General features: G+C 62.5%; 1 protein-coding gene across 1 annotated transcript; it reads left to right on the plus strand.

Moving 5' to 3' along the window:
* The first annotated feature begins 1,260 nt into the window (after positions 1-1,260).
* SLCO4A1 (solute carrier organic anion transporter family member 4A1) lies at positions 1,261-25,481 on the plus strand. Its single transcript, XM_089895445.1, is given in 16 exon segments — positions 1,261-1,812; positions 1,814-1,876; positions 1,879-1,979; positions 3,434-3,596; positions 11,651-12,953; positions 13,895-13,985; positions 14,995-15,116; positions 15,515-15,626; positions 18,466-18,620; positions 19,928-20,123; positions 21,054-21,219; positions 21,327-21,499; positions 21,745-21,809; positions 22,194-22,351; positions 24,260-24,457; positions 24,459-25,481. Coding segments are annotated over 16 exon segments (3,339 nt in total). The 5' UTR covers positions 1,261-1,593; the 3' UTR covers positions 24,513-25,481.
* Positions 25,482-27,387: the final 1,906 nt, after the last annotated feature.

Raw genomic sequence — 27,387 nt, forward strand, 5'->3', positions numbered from 1 at the left:
TTACCAGGCTAAGGTCACACTGGTCATTACTCCCTTACCCAACTTCTCTCAGGATTCAAATACACACACACACACACACACACACACACAAACACACACGGTTGACTTTTGTAGGCTTCTTTTTAAAATAAATTGATTTTAAGGAAAATAAAAAGGAAAAATTGTGGAGTGTTATTGTGATCAGCTATTAATATGTCACTTCTTGGCAACTCTTATGAGCCCTTACATGAGCCAACCTCTGGCCCTGTTTTATTTCATTCAGTGTTTTCAACAGCCCTTTAAGGAAGCTCCATCATTACTCCTCTTTCACAGATGAGGAAACTGAGGCTCAGAAGAATTAAGCACTGTGTTCAAGGTCACACAGCAGGAATATTGGGAGGATTCAAACAGGCCCCCCTGTTGAGGGCAGTGTGTCTGGTGCCTCCCCTTCTCCTGACATCAGCGCTGACGTCAAAAGAGGATCGTTTTACTGAAAAGGCAACAGACGGAAAACAGTGGATTCCCCAGGGGAAGGTGCTGGCTTCACCATGCGCCCAGGGCACGTCCCCAAACCCGCATTCCCAACTCCCACGGGCGCCGGGGGCCCACCACAGGGGCTGCTCCCAGGTGGGCGTCCCAGCCCGGGCCTGGGTCTAGACCACTCCTGCGCCTCTGCCCCGGCCCCCACCTGGCCACAGGTGGCCTTGCCGAAGGGGTAGTGCGGGAAACTCCCTCCCTCCCACGTCCTCTCCCAAAGGTCTCGGCCCTACACGCCCTGCTTCAATTCCGAGTCAGTTCGAAACTGAGTAGTCGCGCGGCCTGGGGAACACACTTCACCGCTCGGCTCTCGGTTTCCCAGCCTGTAGCTCGGAGATCGGGCTCTCTTGGGGTTGGGAGGGATTAGTCAGCGAAGGCGCGCGCCGGTGCCCGTGCGGCGGCGACCTGGGGGATGGAGGGGCGTCCCAGCCCCCGCCCCTCCTCCATTCGCCCCGTCGGGTCTCGCGCCCCCTCCTCCCTGCTCCAGCCCCGGGCCCCGCCCCTCGCCAGCTCCCTCCCCAGCCGCGCACTCAGGCCTGTCACCTCTCAGTGGGCGGGCCCGGGGGGGGGGGGGCGCGGCCCCAGACCGCTCGGCACAGCCATTGGCCGGAGTAGGTGAGGCCGGGCAGCCTCCTCCCCGCGGCGGGGCGGGCCCGGGAGGGGATGAATGAAGCTGGAGTGGGCGCTGAGCGGCAGCCAGAGCTTGGTTCGCAGCGCGGCGGCTGGGTCCTCTGGACGGTGAGTGCTCGGGGCAGCGTGGGCCGCGGAGGGTCAGGCCACCTTCGTGGGCGCGCCGCCCAGGTGCGCCGGGCCCAGACCTGCTGATGTCAGGAGCGCGGCAGGTGCCCTCAGACGTTGGGCGGGGACCAGGGGATCGGGGAGGCCGCGCGGGGCGGGACTCGGGGCGCCGGCAGTGCGCCCCAAGCCCCTCCGCGGCCGGGAAGGCGGGACCGAGCGCGGACCAGCACCCCACATCCCGCCTGCCTCCAGGGAATCGGCTGCACAATGCGCCCCTTCTAGCTGCCCGCTCCCCAGGCGGGGAGCTTCCGAGGAGGCGGGCCGAGGGGGAGGGGATGGATGGTGGTTGGGGTCAGGCGGGGTTGGAGCGAGCGGCCAGGGCTAGCGGCCGGGGCAGGTGGCCGGGCGCGCACGCGGGCGCAGGCCACGAGAGTCGCACCAGGGACAGATGAGCCTCCCGGAGCTGCAGGCTTGCGGCGGGGCCCACACCTGCGGCGGATGCCGCTGCCGCTGAGTCAAGGAGGAAATCGTCTTGAACTGAAGTTTCTCGCGGGCGGCAGGGCTTTGTTCGCGCCAGCCGCGCTCCAGGCACCTCGGGGAGGGGAGCGCGGGCGGAGCCGGCCCCGCGGGCCGAGCTACTGGGTGGGCGCGAGGGACTGGTCCCAGCCTGGGCGATACGGGCCACGCCCCTGTCCCCGCCCCACTACGCGAGGTCCCCGCGTCCGGTAGAGAGCCGGCACTGGAAGACCGGGCGCCCCTGGGTGCAGGCGGAGGCTGAGGGAGGATGGAAACGAGGGGCCCACCCTCTGCACCCAGTGGGCACGCTTGGCTCCGGACGGGAAAACCTAGGCAGACGCTGAGATTTCCAGCCCGGAGGAGCAAGCCTGGGCGGTGTGGAAGCCGGTGGGGAGAAGCCCATCAGGCAGTGGGGTCCGGGCCCCATCCCCCATGTGGGTGCCTGGAGGCTCCTGCTGCCAAGGTCAGACTTGGTGGTGGGGCCTGTTTCTGTCTGGAGCCGCTAGGAGCTGCAGTAGTTTTCCACAGTGAAGGAACCAGCTTCCTAGTGGCCGCTTTTCGCGGTGCTTTGGGGAACTTGGGTTTCCTCTATCTAATCAGAAACTGGCTCCAGGAAGCTGGCGGGGCGGCGAACCGTGAGCATGGGGGTGCTGTGGGCAGATGGACTTCAGAGGAGAGAAAGCACTTGGTTTTAGCCGGGTTGGAGGGTGAATCTAACACCGGCAGTAATCATAACGACCACAGGCGTCTTTATTGGTCCCTTAGAATGTGCAGGCCCTGTGTTGCGTGCTTTGAGCATCATCTCATTGGATCCTTACCACCACCCACGAGGGAGCTACTATCACTCCCATTCCACAGATGAGTAAACCGAGGCACTTGTCCAAAGTCACACAGGCAGAACGTGGTGGAGAGATTTGAACCACATTTGTGTGATTCCAGACATTTTACAGCTCTGTTCCCGGGGGAGAAGGAGGCCCAGGAGGGCCAGGCCTGACACAGAGCAGGGTGTCTTTTGCTGCCACCGAAAGATGGGCGGCACTTAAGGGGACAAGAGCATTTGGCCAGGACAGTCCAGGCCTGTGGGATGCAGGCAGGATGCCTCTGGGCCTCCACAGCCTAGCTTTCCCATGTGCTGCTGGAGGGAGGGAAGGGAGAGCCCTCCTGGTTGGACCCCCCCACCCCTGACTGCCCTGAATCAGCAGGACCCATCCTGCTGGGCAGGGCTGGCAGATATCGTCTGGAAATTCTTCACGGGGCTGCTTCCGTCCCGGGTGGCTATGACCTAATCCATGGTTCCTCGGGTGTAGTCCCTGCAGCAGGTGCTGGGCAGATCCCAACCACGCCCTTCCCCGCCGCTGTGGTGAGGTGGCTGGGAGCCTGGAGGTCAGGATGAGGGCCGTGTGAATGAGGCAGGATGAGGGCTGTGTGAACGAGGTCTTGGGGCTGGCATCCGGTCCTGTCTGAGTGCCCGATTCCGAGCAACTCAACTTGGAGAGCCAGCAGGTAGTGGGACAGAGCCTACTGCTCTCGGTCTGGATGGAGCTGTGCCGGTGCAGAGGGCCCGGCAGGGGCCAGAGGACTTGCCCTGGCCACACTCCCGCTTCCTCCGTTGTCTCCTCCAACTGGGGAGTGGACAGAGACCCGGCAATATTCCCGTGCTCAGGCGTGGCCAAGAGCCCACTGCCCGCTTATGGGGGGACGTATGCAGTAATCAGGACTCTTGGCCGCTTTTGTTCCTGGACATTCAGCTGCTGTGTGACCTCGGTGTGGTCGTGGTGGGCATGGGCGTCCACATCAGGGCAGGACCCCCGTCTTCTCCACGGCAGGTAACCAGACAGGCCTGCCGGGATCCTGCCCCAGCAGCGGGAGGGGGGCCCCAGCTCAGGCCTCAGGTGACCAGGGCTCTCAGTGACTTGGTGGAGCCAGGCCCTGCCGCGGGGGAGGGGGACCAGCCGATCTGCCGCCCGCGGGGCCCGGGCTGTGTCTCCTGCAGGCTGCTCGTGGGGACTCTACCTGCCACTGCCCCGGCTCAGCCTTCAGCCCCCTGGCCTCAGACATCCCTGTTGCCCTTGGCCACGGCGCAGCCCCCTTCCCGCAGCATTACCCAGAATTAGCCTCTTGGACCACATTTCCGGGGGTGGGGAGATGCACTCACAAACCACATGTCCCTTACGTGAGCTGCTCACCCACGGTGTGGCCGGTGAGGCCACTGAGGTCCAAGCACCAGGCCGGCTGGGTCCGCTTTCCTGGGTTCAGAGTTGCGGGCTCCTGGCTGGGGGCTGCTTGCAGCGGGTCCTTTCCGCCCACACTGCCAGGCACCACACAAGCTCCCTCACCACGGGGGCCGCCTTTGCTCCGTGGCTTTTCTATCCAGCAAGCCTTGGGAGTACCTGAGGCATTGCCCTTCCACCCAAAACACAGAAGGCTCAGGATGCTGGGCTGAGGGCAACGCCCCCTTCCCACCCCAGCTTGCTCGGGGCCCTGCCTCTCGGCAGATGCCGTGGGCCTGGTACTTGGACCCAAGGGCCTAAGGGGCCACCTGGGAGTGGCAGAGTCCAGCCTGCGCCAGGGCAGGCCCCTCACGTGGACGGAACCTTCCCCGGCACCCCCAAACCCGTGAGGGCCTCTGCAAGTCTGCTCACACCACGCTCCCACACACCGGGCTCAGGCCGTGGAGACAGGGTGGAAGTAGGAACATCCATGCTGAGACAGCAGGACACTCCCTGAGGGACGGGTCTTTCCAGGTCTCCCTGAGACAGTCCTTCATTGTGGCCTCCATGCAAAGCAGCCAGCTTCCTGCCCACTCACCTGTGTGTGTGGCTATCAGGTATGCAGATTAGGGGGCGCCAGCCCTGCGGTGGCCACCCAGGTCCTGCCACCCGGTGCTTGCTCCATAAATAGCTTTGAGTCTCATCTTTAGGAATTGAAGGCCCCCTCCACTCACCCACTCGGAGGACGAGAGAGCAGGTTGGGTTTGGGAGGCGAGGGGAGAGAGCGGCCTGCAGGGTCCCAGGGGTCGTGGGGTACTGAACGTGCAGGGATGGGAGGCGGGGAGGCAGGAGCACGGCCGAGGGGGCCGTGTGACTGTGGCTGGCGGCCTCGGGGCGGTCAGGTCGAGGCATCTGCTGGCTGGAGCGCGAGGCAGAGGAGAAATGAAACCTGTGGTTCTTCCCTGGCTGCCAAGCTCCCAGCGTGGCCAGGACAGAGCCCGGGAGCACCCCTGGCGTGGGGACGGGCCCCACGTGGCTCAGCCTCAGGCCCCTTGGGGCATTTGCTCCAGCTGTAGCCAGACTGTCCCACGGGAACCCAGGCCGAGGAGGCCCAGGGGCCAAGGGGCCGCCACCTGAGGCTTAGCACGTTACTCTGGGTAATCCTGCACCCTTCCCGCCCGCTACGCTTTGCGGACAGCCTTCAGCTAGGAGAGAAGTAAATGGCTGCAGCAGACCCGAGGAAAGAAGTGGGCAGAGCCACGCATGTGGATATGAAAAGCATCTCAGTCCTTGACTGACGCCAGCATCTCAGCTCTCACAGGTGGAGCTACGGCGAGCCACCCAAGTGGGGGCCACTGACCTCCTACCGTACAGCTGTCGGAGGGCGGGGGAGCTTGTGAGGCTGTGAGGAGCGGGAGGGAGGCAAAGTGGGGGAGGGGCCGGGAGTTCCTTGGCACAGACACCTCTGGGCTCAGCTGATGGGCCAGGCCAGCTTGGGAGTCCGAAGAAACCTGTGGTTTCCTGCTAAGATAGCCGTGCACACACACAAAAGTACGCTCACACGTGTGCACACGCGTACACACCCTCACTCGCCCAGCTGAAACCCCGGGTGCAGAGCTGCTGGCCTGAGGCCCCAGGGTACACATTATCCCCCCTGCCAGTCAGCCTGCCCAACCCCGCAGGCTCTGACTCTCCCCAGGGGAGAGGGGAGGGAGGCCTCCGGCAGTGGGGCATGCTCCCACGGCCCCTCCAACTGCTGCCGACCTGCTGCCGCCTGGCCGGGGACAGCCCGGGAGGGTGGGACAAGATTCCCCCTTGAGAGGGGGCTCCCTGGGGAGAGCTGCGTGCCTCCTGCGAGGAGGACGGTCTCTTCTCTGTACAAGGAGGGGTTCTCCAAGGCCAGGAGAGCTGTCAAAGGCTTCATCAGAGCTGCTCCCGGCCTCAGACGTCTTTCCCTGAGAATGCCGGCAGCAGAACAGCAGGGAGGCCTACCTGAGGGCTGAGCGGGGGCTCCAGGGCCGCCAGCGCCCTGCTGCCCCAGTTTGGGGGTCACATGGCTGGAGCACCCCGGAGACTTTGTCCTAGGGCGGCGGTCCAGCACGGGGCCCGGGGGAGGGTGCCCGGCTCGGGGGTGAAAGTCACATCCCTAACGTGGGTGCGCCCGTGGTGGGGGATTTCACGGGTCTGCCGTGCGCAGGAGGGGGCTCAGCTGAGATGGGCCCGTGGGACGGGCGTCGATGTGATGGTGGCGGCGTCCTGTCAGATGCCCTGCCCTGCAGCCCAGCTCCCCGGCCTTTGTCGGCTCCAAGCTGTATGTGTCTTGCTGCCACCGGCTCTCGGCAGCTTGCGCTGTTTGGATTTGCAGCTGGGACAGTTTGCTGCTGGCTCGGGACAGCCTTGGGTGTGGCGGCTGTGAGCTCCTGTGGACAGGACGGTGTCCCGCGGTCCCCAAACCCGCCGCCCGGCACAGGCCTCGCACAAGCAGGTGCTGGCGCAGGGCTACCTGCTGCATGAGTCAGGGGTCTCCGGAGAAGCCCAGCCAACAGCAGATAGGTCGCTATAAAAAGAGACTAATTCTAGGAACTCAGCCTACGTGACTTTGTAAGATACGTGGTCGGCAAGCTGCAGGCCCAGCAGAGGTGATGTCGTGGCTGCCGTCTGAAAGCCGGCAGCCTCAAGACCCAGAGAGAGCGATGATGTTTCCGTGTGAGTGAAGGCAGGAGAAAGCCGGTCCCAGTTCAAAGGCAGCCCTGCAGGGCAATTCAGGGCTCAGCCTTTCCATTCTATTCAGCCCTTCAGCTGATTGGATGAGGCCCATGGGCTCTAAATATACCGATTCAAATGCTAATTGATTCCAGAACCTTCCAGAACCGCCCTCACAGCCGCACCTGGAATGTTTGCGCAATGTCTGGGCGCCCTGGGACCCACCAGACCGACAGGTAGAAGCTATAATCATTCTGCTCTTGGCTCTGAGATCATGGACCAGGCACCAGACTCTGAGGCGTGGGCTCCGCAGAGAGTATGGAGGAGAGGCCGGGATTTAGATGGCATCGGGGTCTCTCAGGTGAGGATACCTGTGCACTGGACCTGGGATGCTGGCAGGAGCTGGCCCGTCCTTCCTGGGGTGCAATCTCCACCCAGCTTGGCTGCAGTCACCAGGGCCCCGCTCAACCATCAGCCAAGCCCGAGAATTCAGGTCCCGGAAGAGGCGCCACACCTTGCATCAGGCCTCAGCAGCAGGTGGGAAGCAGATACTCTTTTTTGCTAAAACGATTTCCAAGCGGAGAGAAACCGTAGGCCACGTGCACACTCTCAGTGCCCAGAGGGGGAGTTGGTGGGGAGGCCTGACTTCCACCCCAAGCCCAGCTGTGGTGTCCACTCATTGGGGGAGCCAGCTGGCATCTAAGTGGTGCTGCCACTGGACCCTGCAGCCCCTGTCACCCTCCCACCAGCTTGACCACAGGGACCTGAGACAGGAACGAAAGGCAATGGCCTCGGGGCCACCAGCCTGGCCTTAATGGGGGTTGGCCACCTGCAGGGAGTCACCAGCCATGAAGTCACCTTCTCCTGGCTGAGCCCCGCGGGGAGTCAACTCTGGCCCTCTCAGAAGCATGTCCAGGAAAGAAATCACCCCGAGTGGCCTGCGTTGCACCCCCAGGCCCCAGCAGCATTGTCGTGAGGGTGCTGTTGACCGGGAGACCAAGAGCAGCTGGCCGTGCCCACCCAGTCCACATCCGAGTCTGCGTCCTGGACTCAGCCACGGTGGCTGAGATGCCCTCGTGCTGGAGCTGGCAGCTCCTGCAGGCCCGTTTATGCAGCAGACCTTTGCCGTGAGATTCAGTCCTCGAGCTGCACACACAGCAAAGTGTCCTTTAAGTCCGGGGCAGGCGTCAACATGACTGTCTGTGTCCATTTCTGGAGCTGTCTCCTGACACCGTGCACGCCCAGCATGTGTTGCCCGGGCACAGCCGCATGAGATCTGGGTACAAACTCAGGAATCTCCCCCTGAAGACCCGAGAACGTGTGACCGTCCTCGTGGCTGTGAGATTCCAGGTGTCACACAGCCCCGGACCCAGGATCCGGCGCTGCCTGCCGACGGAGGGGACATTCCAGACACACTGGCTCCACGTCGCAGGTGTTTCTGTCCGCCTTCCCCCCCACCCCCACCACACCTCACACCTCGGCGCCTGCGTCATGGGAGGGCCCAGCCTCCTTTCTCATCAAGACGTTGCTGGTAAGGGCGAACGCCTTCCGACTGGAACACAGCAGGTGGAGCAGAATCTGGGCTTAGTGAGAGATTGGGTAGACGCTGTCCTCGCGCTGCCTCGAAGGCGGGCGGGGGCGTGCAGTCTGCACTCAGGCTGCTGTGTCCTGGCCATCACAGCTGCTCTTGACGGACCCAGGGAGGAGACCCCGGGGCTGCCCACCCGAGCGGCGCCATTTACTTCTCATCCCGTGCGGGTGGTGACCACCGCCGGTCGCCTGGCTGGTGTCTAAGATGGGATTTTCAGTCTGAATCAACAAGCAAGTGATGTGCGGGACCGCAGGTTGACTTTATGTGTTTACGTCAGAGATCAGAGCTCTTAGCTCAGGTAAACTTTACGCTGACGTGGAGCTGTTTGGGCCACACACCAGTGGCACTGGAGTCTTGTTAAGGGCTTTATTTTCAAATAGGAAGGACTCTATTTCTTCATGACCATCCCTAGTCGCGCTAGCTCAGCGATCTGGCTGCCTCCTTAGCCCTGCTGGGGTCCGATCCTTCCCGTCCCGGCCCCTGCATTTCTCCTTGCGGGGGATGGGCAGGATGGTTAAAAGAGCGGGGGGGGGGGGGAGGCGGTTCTGCAGATCCCTCCTAGGAAGGCCCACCCACCAATAATAATTCCCCGGCGCAGTACTGACCGTCCATCCCCACAGGCCGCTGGAGCGACCTCTCAGAGCAGCCGCTGCCCCTCGGCCCGCTTGGATGCCTTCCCTTTGGGTCCATCCCAGCTGGGAAGGGGTCCAGGGCCCTGCTGGTTATGTGCGTGCGTTCACGTGTTTCCGTGTGGAAGGTGTGTGCACAGATGTGTGTGTGTGTGTGCACGTGGCAGAGGAATGTATCCCCACAGCACGAACACGCAGCCGCCTCTGGGCAAGGTCGAGCTTTTTCCGTGTTTCTGTTTCGGGAGCCCGTCTGAGCCGCGGGGCTGGTGGGAAGCAGCGCTGTGCTGTCTCGGGGCTCACGCTTGTCACCGTCTGCTCTGTTCCACGGCGGCCCAAGTGCCTACCGTGCCTGTTTTGGGAGCAGGTGCGTGGCTTTCTGTCCCTCCTGGAGGCTTGACGATCCTTCACGCGGCGTGAACTTTGCTCCTTCCGTGGGCACCCTCCTCATCCGTGTGACTGAGCCTGGCGCGCCAGGGTGCACGGAGCAGGTGGTGGCTCTATACATACAGCCCTGGGCGTGGTCGCGGGCCCTGGGGAATGACTCAGGCGGGAGGCCTCGACATCTGGCCGCCGATCGCCTGGCAGTCCAGTTTCCAGAGCAAAGACTTGGCCCCGTGTGTCAATGCCACACAGTTGGTCTTGGTTCTTTGAGTGAAACGTTGGCGAGGACAGCCAGCGTGCTCGTGAGCTCTGAAGCCTTACCACGTGGTCTCGTCCTAACTGGCCCTGGATGGCTGTGTGGCCTTGGGGAAACCCCTGACTCCTCTGGACTTCCCTTTCCTGTACGATGGGCTGTGCGTGGAGCTCAGACTCTGCCAGGAAGTGGGATGCTGCAGTGTCTTATGGCATTTGCGCCCACGGCCTGGCCCCAGGGAAGGCCGGAGAGGAGGCCGGGGTGAGGCTAAAATTAGCTAAGACAGCGCGGCGGAGGAGAGGCAGAGGTCTGACAGAAAGACCTGGCGCCCCAGCCTCAACGCACGGGGTGCGAGGGGATCAGGAGAGGCGGAGCTCCCAGACCCCCCCACACGCAAAACTGCCTCCCAGACCCGGGTGTGGTCCCACCACGGCCCACTCCCCTCACCCTGGGCCGCTTCCCAGTTTGCAAGGTTAACACAAGATAAAGCCAATCTTTTGTTTAAAAATAGTCCTAACCTGGAGGCCCAGGGGTTGGGACTCTGAGCTTCCCTGCGGGGGCACAGGTTCGACCGTTGGTCGGGAACTAAGAGCCCGCATGCCACGTGGCTTGGCCAAAAAACAAAAAACAAAACAAAACAAAGCAAGCGAACAAACAGAAACCAGCCCACAGAAGCCAAAAACCTGTCGTCGCCAGGGCTGAAGGATCTGCCTGTGGCCAGCACGGCTGAAAAGTCCTCTCTGCCCTCTGCCAGCTGGGCCCCTGCCAGGCGCAGCTCCCCCAGAGGCACCCCATGTCCCCTCCCGCCCCGCCGCCCAGGACTCTCAGTGGTACCGCCCTCTGCACTCACCACTGGGCTCACGTCCTGTTCTGAGTGTCTGTTAGACTCCACCTCCCTCCAGGCCTGTGGTGTCCTGAAAGCCGGGCCTCCTCGGGGGCTGCGTGAGTGTCCTGTAATGAAGGACCACAAACTGGGGGCTTAAAAGAACAGAACTCTATTCCCCGCCCAGTTCTGGAAGCCAAGAGTCTGAAGTCAGGGTGGGGGCAGGGCTGCCCTCCCTCCGGAGGCTCCGGGGGAGGGTCCTTCCCACCTCTTCCAGCTTCCGCCAGGCGTCCTTGGCTTCTGGCCTCATCACTGTAGTTTCTGCTTCCGCCATCATGTGGCTTCTCTAATAAGACGCTGTCGCTGGATTTGGGGCCCTCCCCAAGCCAGGAGGACCTCATCTCAAATCACCCATCACACCTGCAAAGGCACTTTTTCCAAATAAGGTCATGCTCACGGTCGGGAGGATGTATCTTTTCGGGCCGGGGGTGGGGACCACCGTTCTGCCCTCCGCGTCCCCGGCTCAGGGCCCAGCAGAGTGGTGCTCCGTGACTAGCTGCCTGAAGGACTCGGTCCACCAAGCCTAACCTGAGACAAGGCTGGGGGCAGCGGCAGCCCTCTGGGCAGCGGCCTCTCCCGACATCACTGACACCCGTGCGCAGTGGGGGGTCTGAGGCCGCCTCGGGCCCTGAGTGGCCGACAGCGGGTTCTCCCTGTGTGCCTGTCTGGGTCCAGAGTCCTTCCTTTAAAGGACAGTAGCCGCAGTGGACCAGGCCCCCCCCCGTGACCTCATTTTACCTGTCACCTCCTTAGAGGCCCCCCCCCCAAATCACTCACATTCCAGGGGACACGGTTCAGCCCATAGCGAGAGGTAACCCGATGGAAGTGTGTTGAGTTCGGCAGAAGACCCTCGCACAGGGCCCCAGGGGCTGTGGGTACAACCAAGGTCAGGTGTTTCCTATCACAGCGACTGTACTTGTGCTGGCCGGCTTACTCCTGTTAGGAAAGTCAGCGCTTTCCCTCTTAAGATGCAGAGTGGTTGTTGCCACCTGGGGGGCCCAGAAAGATCTGTTTACCTGGCAATAGGTCCCACCTTTTCTCAAAGCTTGGGGGTGTTGGGGGTGTTTGGGAGCCCCGGGAGCCTCGAGATGCAGCCATTTCTCAGGCCCGACTGAGGTCCTTTTGGTCTGTGGGCTGGGAGTCAAAGTGAGGGCCCAGATAGGGCAATGGGAACAGGCCGGGCTGGGGGTTTGCAGAAAGATGGAGTGCTGGCACGGTGTCCCTTGAACCTGTCTGTGGGGCTGCGACCTGCAGCAGTTTCAGCATCTCGAGACACCAGCCACGGGCGAGGCCCAGCACCAGCCAACCCTCCCGCCCGGTGCCATCCCGGGGGCCCGGGTGGGCCTGCCTGTACCCCCTTCCTCACTTCCCACACTCTCCACACGCTGGACTAAGTTGGATTTCCCTTTCATGCTAAAGAGCACAAGGCCGGCCGGGTGTGAGTTCAGGGAAGAATGGAGGCCGGGCTTGGAGTTGAGGGCGGGCACGGTCAGCTGCCCCTGGCGGAGCGCACAGCTCAGGCCGGCGAGCCAAGGCCGTGGGGGGGGTGCGGGTCGGGGTGGACCAGGGGCTCACATGGCGTCTGATTCAGTCCTTCTGTGTCTCAGCTCCACTCTCAGCTCTGTGGCCTCATTCAGGCCGGGGGCTGCCCTCACTAGGCTGGGTAGCGGACAGGCAGAGCCGTCGGTGCCCCCGGGGACAGGCCGGGGGAGGGTTCTCCTGGAGATGGATTCTTCCCGCAGATCGGACCGCCGCTGGAATTCCGCATCCACTCCCGCTGCCATCGCTGTCACGCCCTCGGAGATGCCGCAGCTGGTCTTCCCCGGCCCCCCGTTGGCCACCAACAGCGAGTGTGACTGCACGCCCCCCAGCAGGCGGGCGTCCCTCGGCTCACCCCTGAGCCAGCCGCTGTGCCAGCCGCAGCCCGAGAAGCATGGGCCCCAGGCGGCCCGGGAGGTGCGCTACGTGGCGACGGGGCGGCCGGACGAGGCCTGCGGCTGGCGGGCCTTCGCGCCCACGTGCCTGCAGGCCTTCAACACACCCCGGGGCTTCCTGCTATTCCTGTGCGCGGCCTCCTTCCTGCAGGGCATGACAGTGAATGGCTTCATCAACACTGTCATCACATCCATCGAGCGGCGCTACGACCTGCACAGCTACCACAGCGGCCTCATCGCCAGCTCCTACGATGTGGCCGCCTGTCTCTGCCTCACCTTCGTTGGCTACTTCGGAGGCCACGGCCACAAGCCTCGCTGGCTGGGCTGGGGCGTGCTGGTCATGGGCGCTGGCTCGCTGGTCTTCTCACTGCCCCACTTCACCACCGGCCCCTACGAGGTGCAGGTGGACGAGGCCGTCGGAACATGCCGGGCCAACCACAGCACAACCTGCAGGGGCCACGCCTCTGGCCTGTCCAGCTACCAGCTGGTCTTCATGCTGGGCCAGTTCCTACATGGCGTGGGCGCCACCCCGCTCTACACGCTGGGCGTCACCTACCTGGACGAGAATGTCAAGTCCAGCTACTCGCCTGTCTACATCGGTGAGTGGGAGGGGTGTGATGGTGGTGACGCCAGCCGGCCGTCTACTCAGAGCCCTGCCCCGTCCAAGCCCCCTACATGCGTGTCCCTGTTGGCCACACGCGGCCCCAAATGGCCCCAGGTGCTCCTAGGCGAGGTGACACCTCAGGTGATGGAGGTGGTGCTCGCCAGCCTCAGCCCGACCCCTGGCACATCCCACAGGGTCTGGAGCGCGGACACGCGTGGTCCAGTGGTTAGGGCTCTGCACTGCCACTGCAGGGGGCCCAGGTTTGATCCCTGGTCAGGGAACTAAGATCCCGCGAGCCGGGCTCGGCTGGTGGCTGGGCTGCAGAACTGGGGGCCGCCACGCCGCCCTCGGGGGTTGGGCTCGAGCCTTGAGCTGCCCCCGAGACCCTCTCGTTTATCTGGGGTGAGATTTCCGCGTCCTCAGCCTCAGGCCAGCCGCTTCTCCGAATCCCTCCTGCGAGGTCAGCTCTCCCAGGGAAGGGGTCGGGGTCAGTGGAGAGCCCGCGGCCGACGCCCCGGCCCAGCCGGATTTGCCCGCTGTTCTGCTCCATTACGTCCACCTTGGACTCTGCTCATCCGTGTCACGTAGCGGTTGCCATTCCGGGGGCATTTGGGACCCGGGTGAGCCTGCAGCGCTGCATGGTGCCGCCCTCATCCTGCAAAATGAGTCTTAGGATCTTTGCTCTTTTGAGGGGGAAAGAGTCCAAATGGTGTCTATAGGGGCTTTGAGGGAAATAATTTTAAAACACCTTGAAAGATTGATGCCAGCCGATATCAGACACAGTGGAGACTGTGCAACGAGAACCCCAGTTTAAAGGAGTTCGTGCCTGGGGATAGGGGTGGAGGTGCAGAAATGCAAGCGGGGCTTGTCTTAGGTGGGCCGGAGGGGTGGCGCAGAGAGCGCAGCGGGTCCCCGACAGCTCTGCTTCCCTTCCAGCCATCTTCTACACCGCGGCCATCCTCGGCCCCGCAGCCGGCTACCTGGTCGGAGGTGCCCTGCTGAATATTTACACCGAAATAGGCCAGCGGTGAGTGACCTGGGCCCACAGAGAAGACGCCCACTCTTGGTGCAGGAGGACGGCGGCCCGGGTGGGGTAGGTCCAGGCCGACCTTGCTCTGGTGGACCTGGGAGTCTGGGCAGCTTGGAGAGTATGGCCTGAGGGAGGGGACTGCATGGATGGATGGCCTCCCAAAGCTGGAAGGGACCAGGCCACAATTGCTCCAATGCCCTTTTCAGAACCAAGAGGGGATTTCCTGCCGCCACCGGGAGGTTCTTTTTTTGGGGGGGTGGTCTACACCAAACAATTCTCCGGACACCAGCTGGGTGTCCCCAGTTCACCTCAATCTGACACTGACTTCCAGAGTCAGCTCAGACCCCACAGGTAAGCGAGAGCACCCACACTTCAGACGCCAACTGCAGTGGTGGCTCCCGGTTACCCACGCTTCTGTCCAACTTGGCTGCAAAGCGGAGGGTCCCAGGACCCCTCCTTCTAGTAATTTGCTAGAATGGCTCACAGAACTCAGGAAAGCACAGCACTGGCTCAGTCGCCAGCTTCTTCCCCAGAACACAACTCGGGGGCAGCCGGCTGGCCTCTGCCAGCCCCTTGTCTCCTGTCCACCTGGCTGTCCAGCCCAGGGTTCTTTCCCATGTACCTTTGAATTTAAAGGTGCACTTGTGTGCAGGCGGGGGTCGCAGGCAAGCCCCCTGAGCTTCACGAGGCCAGGGCACCAGCCACCCACCCTCTGCCCTGCCCCTCCTGGGCCCCCAGCCCCTATGGCCTCGTCGGGAGGCAGCCTCGCAGGTCCCAGAGGAAGGGGTGGGCCTGGGCAGGGTCCCCTGGTGCATGTCCACCCCGTGTCCGTCCCGATGCCCTCCGTCCACTGCTGGTCCCAGACCGGGGGTGGTGGGGCATCAGGGCGGGGGCCTCAAGCAGAGCCTTTGGTCTCCGCCTCTCACCAACCAGCAAGCAGGATGCCCAGCGTGCGTGCCCTAGATGCAGTGAGCACAACGCTGTCCCCACGTGCCTCTTCCCGCAGGACGGAGCTGACCACCGAGAGCCCGCTGTGGGTCGGTGCCTGGTGGGTGGGCTTCCTGGGCACTGGAGTGGCCGCCTTCCTCATCGCCATGCCCATTCTTGGCTACCCGCGGCAGTTGCCAGGTGGGTGCGTCCCGCAGGACACCCCATGCCCTGCTCCTGCTGCCTGCCAGGAGCAGTGGGGCCGGGATCGTCGTCCTCTGGGTGGGGGCTGCCATCCGGCAGGGCGGCCCGGCCGGTGTGCTCCCTCCACCCCTGCGGCCTCTGCCCGCTCGGGGACCACGGAAGAGGCTTGTTTCACCGGGGGATGGGTGCCCCTTTCAATACCTTCCGTCTCCCTCTGGTCCCAGGTTGGGCCTGTGGGCTCTCTCCCACCTCGCCATCCCTGCCACCGGTCACCGTGGTGCATCTGTACGGCCCGTCTGTCTGGGCGCCCTCGTCCACCGGCTGGTCCCACACCCAGGAGGAGGGGCATCGGGGCCTTTGGTCTCTGCCCCTCACAGATGTTCACATCCTTCCAGGCTCCCAGCGCTACGTGGTCATGAGAGCATCTGATACACACCAGTTAAAGGACAGCAGCCACAGGGTGACCAGCAACCCCGACTTCGGGAAAACCATCAGAGACCTGCCTCTGTAAGGACCTGGGGGGCCTCTTGTCTGTGTCTGTGTGTTCTGAAGACCCTTTAGGGTCCTACGCATGCTGGGTCTTGACCCTAAGCTAGGAGAGTCCTGTGACCCTTCCAGGGCCACATGGGGAGCCCACAGCCCCTAAATCTCCTTCTGACCCAACCATCTTCAGGGCTTGGCCCCAGAACTTGGGCTAAGGGATTAAGGGGGAGCGGACAGAGCCTCCTGGCTTGGGGGCACCAAGGGCCTGGTGCGACGGAAGGCCCAGGGCCTCAGCCTCATGGTGCCCACCCCTCACTTCCCGGGCCTGCGGGGGGACCCAGAGACACGCACCCAGGGACCTGTCTGTGCTCCCGCACGGCAGGCTCTGGGGGCTGTGCCTGACGCCTCATGGTCACAGAGTGAATCCCCGACGCTCAGCGAGTTGCCCCACAGCCAGCTTGTCCACAGTCCCCAGGAAAGCAACTGACCACCCCGCCCAAGATCATTCCCCAGGAGTCACCCCTGCACCCCGTTCTCTGACCGTTTCACTGGGAGTCACCTGCACGTGCCCACAGGGCTCCAGGGAGGGGACCGTCCGGCTGCCCGTCCTCGCTGCCCTGCAGCCGCCCCTCCTCTCGGGCAGTGACCTCTTGTTTATCTTGTACGTGACCTGGTCTTACTGTGCTGTCTTCACACACTGTTGGAACAAACAGAGCCTGGGCTGCTGGGGCCTCAGAGGGACAGCGTGGGGCTGGGGGCTCCTGGCCGGCCGGTGCCCCTCATCAGGGCATTCCATGGGGGGCTCTCCTGGCCAGGGGGAGGCGGCCCTCGGAGAGTCCCCTGCCCAAGTCCTCGGCCTCACTGAGCGCCCACCTGCCCCGCAACTTCCTGAGCCCGTGAGTGTCCACGTGGCAGGTGGAGGCTGTTAGTGGCGGGAATGAGCCCCCGCCGTCTGTCTTCAACACGGGGAGGGTGACGTGGGGTCAGGGAACTCCCCTGGCTACCCGTTGCCTGGTTAGAGCCCCCAGAAGAGCCGCACACTCAGGAGGCTGCCACCAAGGCCGGCAGAGCTGGCCCAGGGCCACAGTGGCCAGGGAGACGGGGTCACCCAGGCAAGGCAGGCTCGCCCCGTGCAGCCGGGGCAGGGCCACCTGGGAGCACTGGCACCAAGGGCGTCAACAGCTTGGTCCCCAGTGGACCCGGGGGGAAGCCCGAGATAAGGAGGTTATGCCCAGGCTTGGTTCCCCAAACCGGTTGCTGGTAGTGAAATAAATACCGGAACATGGGCCCTCTGTCAAGGTCATGACTAGTTCTCTGAGCAAATTCAACATGGGAGTTGCAGCCAAGCAACCTGCAGGCTGAGATTAAGAAATAAGGAAGTTCACATACTTCTGGGGAGAGTCACCTGCCCCTGAGCCCAGGCGAGCATCCCTGAAGCCTGGGCAAGCCTGGGCAGGACCGGGAAGGGACTGGCTGCACCTGGGCTTCCCCTCAACACGTGCACACACGCACGCACTCTGCTCCCAGAGAGCCCCACCAGGATGGCATTTCCTCTGCATCTTGTTTCCTTCATGGATGTGGGACTTGGGCTGTTGACCAGAAAGAAACCTTTTCAAGTCCTTGAGTTTGAAAGTCAGTTTTGAAGGAATTGGGTCCCTGTTTGAAGCAGGATGGGGAAGGAGGCCGCTCTGCAGTTACCCTGAGAAGCCGCAGGGGCCGGGGGTGGGGGGCGACTTCCTTAGCGTCAGTTCCCTCCCAGGGCACGAAGGCTAACTGGCCACCCTGCATGCTCCTTGGCAGAATCCAGTTTACTGTTGGCCCGTGTCCTCAAAACGAAGAACACCGGAGTGTCAGGGTGTCTGTGCTGCTCTGACACGCACAGGGAGGTGTCGGCATTGACGGCTGGCCGGGTGGAGGTCTCCCTCCTGGTGGAAGATGACCCGTAGGGTCGGTAGGGGCTGGTTCTCTGGGTGGAGGCCTTAGCTGCAGACACGGAGAATGTGAGCAAAGGCAGCCTTGTCGGAGCCGCTGTGATAGGGGTCGGACCACAGTCGTTTGTCACCAGGCTTTGCCTGCTCATGGGTGCCCGAGATGGACCCAGGGCTCCAGGGGAAACTGTCCCCAGCCCACATCACTCACGAGTCCTGGACCTGCCATCCGGTGGCTGAGAGGGGCTGGGCCCGGGAAAGGCAGGCGGGGTGTAGAGCCGTGTGCACTGGGTTCAAGGGGGAACACTCAGGCCAGGTCCAAGGCCCATTTCTCAGGCCCCTGGCATCACTACACCGGCCACTGCCCCCCAGGTGCACACCAAGAGAAGTCGGAGAGACAGCCAAGCCCACACGGGGTCTCCTTGGAGGGGGCCTCTCGGTCCAAACCCTCAGGGATTTCTGTCCCTCCTTTTCACCAGCTGGCGACTGAGAAGTGGTCCCACCCCTCAGGCCCCATTCCCCTCTCCTGGGGGCCACCCAGTCCTGGACTTGGTGACAGCCGCCTCCCCCGCAGCCTCTGGCTCCTGGCTCAGGCCCCTCTGCTGGTTCTCCCGGCTGCCCCTGGGGCAGATTCAACAGTGTCACAGTCACTCAGGGTCTCTTTCCCCACTGCAGCTGACCTCTGTGACAGCGGCTTTCACAACAAGCCACAGGCTCTGGATCCTGGTGCCAGCTCTCCCCCTGCCCCAGCCCAGCCCCACACCCACTCTCGGTTTCTCTGGAGTAAATGTGGGGTGCTCCCTGGCTCTCCCACACCCCACTCCACTCCCCTCTCAGAACCAGGCTCTTTGTGCTCAGTTGGGAAGGGCCAGGGCTCTGGCCCACTCTGACCCTCTGTCTCTTCTCTCTGGTCTCCATTCCCCTCCCACATCCAGCTCCATCTGGCTCCTCCTGAAGAACCCCACGTTCATCTTGCTTTGCCTCGCCGGGGCCACAGAGGCCACGCTCATCGCGGGCATGTCCACCTTTGGCCCCAAGTTCCTCGAGTCCCAGTTCAGCCTCAGTGCCTCGGAAGCTGCCACCTTGTTTGGTGAGAATGCTCCCTGAATCTTGTGGTGGTGGGGGTCCTCCATTTTTTCACTGGTTCTCAGAGACTGAGGGGCCTTTGAAGGTCTCTTCTAGAAAGACGGGGCGCACATCCTGGGCGTGTGGTCCCCCCCAGGCAGGGGCCCCGGAGCAGGTGTCTGGGCTCTTACACAACAGCTCTAATCACACTTACAAAGGCTGCCGCCGCAATGGGCAGGACAGTCCTTCCCGAGGGCAGCTTGGGAAGTGCTAAACACAGCCTGCTGACCCGTTCTCTCTGCCGCCCCCCTTGCCACCCAGAGCCTGGGCCTTATGCGTCATCCCTGGCTTGTGGCGGAGAGGGTTTGGGTGGCAGGTCCCACCATGCTCCCTCAGGCCTGGCGGTCCCCGTGAGCCAGGCAGTGGGTGTCCCGGGGTCTCCCTGAGGCTGGAGCCCTGGGCCTGCCTGACCAGAGGCGTTCAGTGGCCAGAGTGAGAGTCCCCCTCAGACCCCCCCCCTTCTGGCCCTGTCCACGGGTAGCACTGGGCAGGGGGGGCAGCCACAGCCACACCGAGAACCTGCCAGGCAGGAGGTGTATGTGGGTCGATCCTGGCCGGGCGCCTCCCCCCAGGGAGGACGGTGTCAGACTGGGGCTCCCCGGTGACTAGTGCCCCAGACTCCCCTCCTTGCTGGCCTCTTGGCTGTGACCCCACCTGCAAGAGCCCCACCCCCGCCAGCTGCTTCCCTGCCCCACAGTGGCCGACAACCCTCCTGGGACAGCTGTGTCCTCTGGGTCCCCCCCTCTGCCCCCAGAGCTGGTCTCCATCTGGGGAGACGGGCTCACCGCACCCAGGGTCTTTGAGATCTCCTCCACCCTTGGAGAGCCCCCCTCCCATCTGCACCCCATCCCAGGGCAGAAGCCACATGCCGATGAAGCCCAACTTGCTACCAAACGGCGGCCACCAGCTTCTCCAAACACCCCCTTGTGGTCAGACTCCGCAGAGGCCGTGTGGGCCAGGGGAGCGCGATTGTCCTTGGGTCTCCCCAGTGGCAGGGGCAGGGCCCAGGGACCTCTCCTCCTCCCTCTCCTGCTCTGCCCCTGCACCCCTGGGCCTCTGAGCAGCTGGCCGGGTGGCCTCCCCAGGCTCCGAGGTCCCCTGTGAGCACCGGTCAGGGTCCTCACATTGAGAGCAGAGCCCGGCGCCGCCACGCAGATTGGGGCCATGGCTGTGAGCCTCTGTCTCCCATCGCTAAAGCGGAGACCAGGCCCAGGGGTTGCTGGCCCCACCCCTGTGGCTCCGGGACGTCACCGAGCCCCTCCCTCCCCACAGGGTACCTGGTGGTGCCAGCAGGCGGTGGAGGCACATTCCTGGGCGGCTTCTTTGTGAACAAGTGCAAGCTCCGGGGCTCAGGCATCGTCAGGTTCTGCCTGCTCTGCAGCCTGACCAGCATGCTGGCCTTCCTCGTCTTCTTCACGCACTGCCCCAACGTGCCCATGGCGGGCGTGACCGCCAGCTACAACGGGAGGTAAGGGCCAGGTGGCACCTGGGCGAGGGGAGACCTCTGCACACCTGTTGGGGGCACCGGTGGTCCCTGGGGAGGACGGGGGGTGTCGGGCACTTGAGGTGAGGTCACTGGAGATGGTCGTAACGGTAAGGATGGTGTCCTCAGTGGGGACCGATGGCCAGTCACTCACACGCGGCACCTGAGCCCCAGTCCTCTGTCTGTAGAACGGGACAGTCCCAGCCCCACCTCCTCTCTACGAGTTGTCTTGGAAAGTGGGGCTCCCGTGCGTCACTGCGTTGGGAACGTGAGGGGAACAGCCCGCTGGGGGTGATTTGGGAATATCTGACGTAGACGCAGGCGAGCGATTGCTGGCCAGGAATTCCCCGTAGAGATGGCAGTGTGAGTGCCGAGGGCAAGGATGCCATCGTACCGTTTCAGCCAAACTAGCCAAGAGTCGGTGCAGAGTGGAGGGCTTGGTACCACGGAATAGGGAGGAGTCTAGTCCTTGGGCGCGTCCCAGATAGTGCTGAGCGGGAAAAGGAAGGAGCAGGACGAAACGATGTGTGCAGTGTGCTCCACCTGAGCGCAGAGGGAGAGTGCGTGTCTGTGAGAGTGTGGGTAAGCGATCTGTGGAACGTCCGCGCGCCTGCACTGTAGAGCAGGGACCGGGGCCATGGGGACGCTTTGCACCTGGCACTCAAGCAGTTTTTGCACTTCGAGCCCTGTGAACGCACTGCCTACCCAAAACCAAGCCAGGTAGGGAGTGCGCCGTGCAGGGTTGGTTTGCTTCGCTCTGAGCACATCCAGCGATTCTAGGAGCCAAGGCGATGCAGGAAGCCCCGGTCCTCGGGTGGAACAAACCCAGCGAGTTTGGAAACCTGCAGACGTGGGCCCTCAGGGACCAGACCCCACGCTGGCCTGCGCCCCACCGTCGCTCTCTCCCACCCGCAGCCTCCTGCCCGAAGGCCACCTGGGGCTGACAGACGCCTGCAACGCCGCCTGCGGCTGCCAGCCAGAGCACTACAGCCCCGTGTGTGGCCCCGACGGCCTCATGTACTACTCGCCCTGCCACGCGGGGTGCCCGGAGGCGGCCTCGCCTGGCCCCGGTGGCCAGAAGGTGAGCGTGCGTGGCTGCTGCCCAGGCGGTCGGTGGCGCCCGGATGCGGGGGCGGGGCGGCCTCCGCGCCTTCCTCCCGTAATCAGCGCTGTTGTTGCGCTCCCCAGGTGTACCGAGACTGTAGCTGTGTCCCTCAGAATCTTTCCTCTGGTTTTGGCCATGCTGCCGCAGGGAAATGCACTTCAACTTGTCAGAGAAAGCCCCTCCTTCTGCTTTTCATATTCGTTGTAATTGTCTTTACCTTCCTCAGCAGCGTCCCTGCACTAACGGCAACTCTACGGTAAGCCCGGGCCCGCGTTCACTCCGGCCCAGAACCTTCCCTTTGCAGCCAAGGCGGAGCTCTGCAGACCCCTGCGGGGGACGTGCCGGGCCCCCGGAAAGCTGTGGAAGGAGAGCGCTAACTGCCTCTGTGAGGTGCTTGCCACCTGGGGATGCGGCCCGGGGCTCGGCCAGGACTCGGCCACTGGCGTGGGGTGTGACTTGGCCACGCTTCCCGGGCGTTGATGCGCCGGTTTTCCATTACAGGTGTGTCTGTGACCAGCAGCGATCCTTTGCACTAGGAATCCAGTGGATCGTGGTTAGAACTCTAGGTACTGTGCTGTGGGAGGGAGCCATGCATAGCTGTGGTGTGCATTCACTGCACAAGGGCACGCGCCAGGCTGGTGTGCATCCCAGCACGAGGCTGTGCCCACCTAGGGGAAGGGCTCCATTCCCTAACAGTCCGCTAGAGGGACCCATGGCCATGTTTTTGCCCAGAGGGACCCATTTCCTCATTAACACACGGGCTCCACCAGCCGAAGACCGTGGGGGATCTCCCGGCATGGAGGCAAGCCCCCAGAGAAAGGAACATTAAGCCCCCTTTGCACCCACTGTAAACACCAGTGGCCGAAGCCACGTTCCTTAGAGCCCGCCTGGTCTGGGTCTCTGGACGCCCCCGCAGGCTGTCCGGGTACTGAATGTGCCTCTCTCCGCAGGGGGCATCCCGGGCCCCATCGCCTTCGGCTGGGTGATCGACAAGGCATGCCTGCTCTGGCAGACGCAGTGCGGCCAGCAGGGCTCCTGCTTCGTGTACCAGAACTCAGCCATGAGCCAGTACCTGCTTATCGCAGGGCTGGCGTACAAGGTGAGTGGGGTGGCCTCGCCCCCAGGTGCACTGGCGGCGGGAAGGAGTCCCAGAGTCTGCTCCAAAGGACCGAGAGCCTTTTCCAACTAGCTCGGGCACCTGGGCATGCCACTGGGATCTTCCCACTGGAACCCCGGGCATCATCCTGCAGCCTGGCTTCCAGAAGTGGGATCCTTCCCCCTTTCGAGCTGTTGTTGTTGGGGATCGTGATGCCGTGATGCCAGTGGTGGGAACAGTGGGACAGCAGGCCCAGGTCACAGGGGCTTACTCTCCAGGCCCCCTGCCCTCCAGGGCCCTCACCATCCCGGCTTGGTGGTTTGCCCCTGGGCTCTGGTCAGCTAAGGCTTTGGAGAAATCAAAACTGCTCCCCCTGCAAGAGCCCGGGCAGGCCTGCTTGCTCTGGGCCGGGTCGCCTGGCTGGGTCCACAAGCAGCGCTTCTCCTTCTCCATCCTTAGTGGGCCTTGAGTTACTTCCTGCTTCTTAGCCTGACCCTCTGCTTTCAAGCTGTTAATGGAAACTTCCTGCTGTATCTCTTGGCGTATGCTACGTGGGGTGAAGCATAGTATTTATATTTTGAGTTGCCCTCCGTTGGAGGAAAAGGCACACAACTTCCCAAATAAAATGAAATCCTAGGGCTGGTATATAAGAATGTCTTGGATTTCTTCTTTGGGTGGAGGGTGGACTCGGGAATATCCCACTGGCAGAGCCTTTTCGGGAGGGGCCTCAGAGACAGAGGATTCTCAGCCACCCTTGGGTTTATCTCCCCGAAGATTAGCTTAAAAATAGCCAAGTGTGAGAAGGGACTTGCGCGGCTCTGGACAAACAGGTCAGTTCAAATAGACGCGCCCCGCGCAGGGAGCCGGCCCTTGCTTTCCTTTTTCCCTGTGTTGTAGGGTCCCTCGGCCAGAGCGGCAGGCTGGACCCCGGGACGGCTGTCTGCCCAGACAGTCCCCCCGCGGCCTCGGCATAGGGGTAGGATCGGCTCCCAGAGTCAGTGCTAATTTTAGCGGGGGTGGGGGCAGCCGGGTGCACCCCCGAAGAGCTATCCCGCTCGCTCACGGGGCCACAGGGTGGAAACAGCCTCTCGTTCCTGTGGCTTCAGGCCCATCTGCCTGGGCGGTGCTACAGGAGACCCAGGGTTCACACGCTGAACGCATACGCCCGTGTACAGAGGCTAGCACGCGCGCCCACACTGTCATCTTGCAGGCTGCACGTGATTCCCAGGGAGCTCAAGGTGGTGGCTGCGGTGGAGTGACCGCCGAAGCTGGCCACCTCTGACTTAGGTTCTGGGGTGGCCATGACGAAAGACCCCACACCAGGTGGCTCAAACAAATTCATTTTTTCTCGTTCTGGAAAGCCAGACGTGCAAAATCAAGGTGTCTGTAGTGCCCGTCCCCCACTGGGGGCTCTGAGGGGACTCTGTCCCGTGCCCCTCCCGGCTCCTGGCGGCTCCTCCATCCTTGGGGCTCCTGGGCTTGTACACTCCTCACCCTGTCTCTGCCTCTGTCATCACGGGGCTGCTCCCTGTGTGTCACTGTGTTAAACCTTCCTCCCCTTTCTCTGTTTGGACACTTGTCACTGGATCTGGAGTCCACCCTAACCCAGAGTGATCTCAAGATCCCTAACTTAATTACATCTACAAAGACCCTATTTCCAAATCAAGGTCCCATTCACAGGTTCCGGGGGTCAGGACTTGGGCACACCTTTTGCGGGGACCCTGTTCAGCCCACGACAAGCACCTCCACTTCATCCAGTGCCTCTGTATTTAAGTCAAATCATACTTTTCATTCCCCCCTAACAATATTGGGGTCCAGGCTAGGGACTGGCTATGCAGAACGGATGGACCCTCTGGCCAGAGTAGGGTTGGTTCCCCAGGACCTCGTGAGAAAGCCGGGGCTGGGCGGGTGGCTCAGGAGAGGTCCAGCGGCTCCCTTCTCCCCAGGTCCTGGGCTTCATCTTCTTCACCACTGCCTGCTTCCTGTACAAGCCCCTGTCGGGGTCTTCGGACGGCCTGGAGGCTTCTCTGCCCAGCCAGTCCTCAGCCTCCGACAACCCCACGGACCTTCAGGAAGCCCCCTCAGCCCTCCAGATCCAGAGCGACATCTGACAGCCCACCCGCCTGCCCAGGGGCACGGGCCTGCCACGGCACTTCCTAGGAACAGTATCTAATTTCTCCCCGGAAGGGGTGACCCCTCCCTGATTGATCCCCAGCACTGAGGACCCTGCAAAAATCTGCCATTGGGTCTGGGGGGACTGAGCCTCAAAGGCACCGAGGAGAAAGAATGCAAGACGTCCGAATGGACGCCCCTGCCCCAGCCCCTCAGACCTCGCCAGAGAGAGTGGGGTGACCAGCTCTTGGCTCGGAAGGAGTGGCCCACTTCCTGGCCGGATGCAGGGCTGCCTCTCTCTGGTCCGCTCACACTCTGGCCCTCTCCCACGGACTTAGCCAAATAGCATGCCCTGGGGCCTCAGAATCCCTCGGAAACACAAACAGCTGTGCTTCTAAAGCAACGTGTGCGATTCCTACGTAACTCCGTCAGTAGTTACGAAAAGTGCGAGGCCACCTGTGGACTTCGGGGAGATACTTCTGGCATCTCTCCTTTGAACGGCGGATGTGGAGCTGGTGGCTGCCCGGCGGTTTACAAGCTCTCTTCTCTCTGGAGACGTTAAGGCCGGTGATGCTGGCGCTGTTGGAGCTGCTCCATGGAAGGGACAAAGCACCCACCCCCCGTGGGTGAGCTGGAGCTGGCGGTGCTTCTGCGCGGGTCCACACCATCCTGTACGCGGCCTGGCGCTGACTTCCTGTGTTTCTCCTGATGCAGAGGAGGCCAGTGGGCTGCCGTCCCCGGGGCACATCCACGTGGACCCCTCTCCTGCGTGTGTTCTAAACCTGCTGTCGCCTCCCGTCCTTGGGGCCGCACAGCGCTGCAGCAGGACAGGAGCGACTTGCATAAGGATGTATTTATGGACGCGTATTTTGCATAAACACCTATTTATAGAATTTGGTTTTTACCTGACGGTGTGCCAAGCACTTGTGAATTCTACCTGGAGGGCGTCGGGACTCGCGTGGAATGTCTGTTGTTGGTAATCTCAGTTAAAACTGTGGGTATGTAAATATATTTTAATATTTAAAGCATATATTCCTGCCCCGTGTGTTTTATTTCTACAAATCTGCAAAGTTCGGCAGCTTTGCAAATCCTCCAAGTGGGCTTTTGTGAGTTTGTTTCGCCGTGGACTGCCCGGGGTGAGCACTCGCTTGGCTGGGTTCCCCCGGTGGGTGTCCCCCCATCCTTCGAAATGACCCCTCCGCAGTTGTGACCCAAGAGTCTCCTCCATTCAGGGCCCAGCACCCAGGTTCGTGGCGGGGGGGGGCTGGGTCCTCAGCCAGTGTCCCACTTCCCGCCACTGTCATGGCGTGCTGGGATTCGGTCAGGGTGGCCAGCGCTGCGGTCAGCACACATGTGCGTGAACACGTGTACTCACGCAGGTGAGAGCCGGCACTGGGTTACTCTTTCCCTAAATGTCCAAATGTGGCAGAGCCGTGACCAGCCTGGGTCGCGACCCTGTCTGCTTCCTCTCCTGAGGGCCGGAGGATAGCGATGGCGGCTCTCAAGCGACGCTTCTTGGAAGAAGCAGAAGAGAAGGGATCTGGCTCGTGGCTGCTATCAGAAGGTGGCTCCCCCGTCTGGGGCCTCATCGCACAGGGCGTGTCAGGCGCCTCTGCCTCCCACTCTGGGAGGGTTTGTGAAGTCCCCGGAGTCCAGGGGTGTGGACGGAATGGGCTGCTTAATTGGATCTGGGTGGGGGTCCCCCAGCACCAGCTCTGGCTGTGAGCTCCAAGCCGGCCCCCAGCCCCATGCCTCCCGGATGGGTACTAGGGAGCCCAGAGGATCTGCAGTTGCGGCCGCAGGCACCAGGGGCAGCACAGACGCGTCCTAGGCACAGGAATCCAGGCCCACCGGCCCACCTGCCCACACGGACCCCAGTCCCTTCCCCAGCCAGCGTCCCCTGCCCCGCAGATGCAGGACAAAACAAAATGGGGGTCTCTCCCTTCCACTCCCCTGGGAGACTTTTCTGAGATGTGAGCTGGACACCAATCCTTCCTCAAATCCTGGCCCTCTATTTGCTGGGAACTGGGCAGGGCCTGGGTTTAAGCAAGGAACAAACAGGCTCGCGGCCTTACAGACGACACCCGAGCATTAACTGAGCATCTGCCCCACGTACCTGCCCCGCACCAGGCCCGCGAGAGCCCCACCAGCCGGGCCTGGAGTGCACCCCCTCGGGGGGCGGGACCCCGGGCACCTGGCAGAGCCCATGCTTCTGCATTCCTTTACTCCTGTCTTTGCCCTGGAAGGGGTGTGTCTGTGGTGTGTGCACCCGCTGAGCTGGGTGGGAACTTATTAAAAATGACATTTAAGAAAAAACAGCTTTAGTGAAATATAAATGACATGCGTGTAATTCACCCATTTGAGGTGAACAGCATAGTGGGCAGGTTGGGATGTTTCAAAGAGCAGATACAAAACAGCCCGTCCTTGCTGAGAGCGCGCATCAATGTTTAAGTGACACAAACAAGCAGAATTTGAAATGAAAGGCAGAGAAACCCCCAAGAATCGGAATCAGATATTACAGCATCAGAGCATCAAACACTCCCAGGGAGCTCTGGGCTGTCACTCGAGTCCCCGTGGTAATTAAGCATCACGTGTCAGGCTGGTGGGCTGGGGAGCAGAGATGAAGGGGGAGATGCAGCCTGGGGGATGGGCCGGGGGGGGGAGATGCAGCCTGGGGGTTGGGGGGAGGGGCACAGGCAGACTGGAAGCCAGGCCCTCCGAGCCGCAGAGCCTCTGGGAACAAAGTTTCGGCCCTCCGCGGGGACCTCTCTGAGGGGAGACCACTGCCCGAGACAGAAGCCCAGCTGGGAGGCTTTCCAAGCCCACCTCCTCCTGTGAGCCAGGGCCGGGAGGAGGAACCGGCGGATTTTCAGGGTGGAAGGAGGATCCACATCTCCAGCACCTCCATCTGGAGCGAAAACCAGTAGCCAGAGGGT

The sequence above is a fragment of the Delphinapterus leucas genome, chromosome 15, assembly GCF_059928025.1.
Source record: "Delphinapterus leucas isolate spDelLeu-1000000601 "Yukka" chromosome 15, BTC_Dleu_Yukka2, whole genome shotgun sequence".
Classification (NCBI taxonomy): domain Eukaryota; kingdom Metazoa; phylum Chordata; class Mammalia; order Artiodactyla; family Monodontidae; genus Delphinapterus; species Delphinapterus leucas.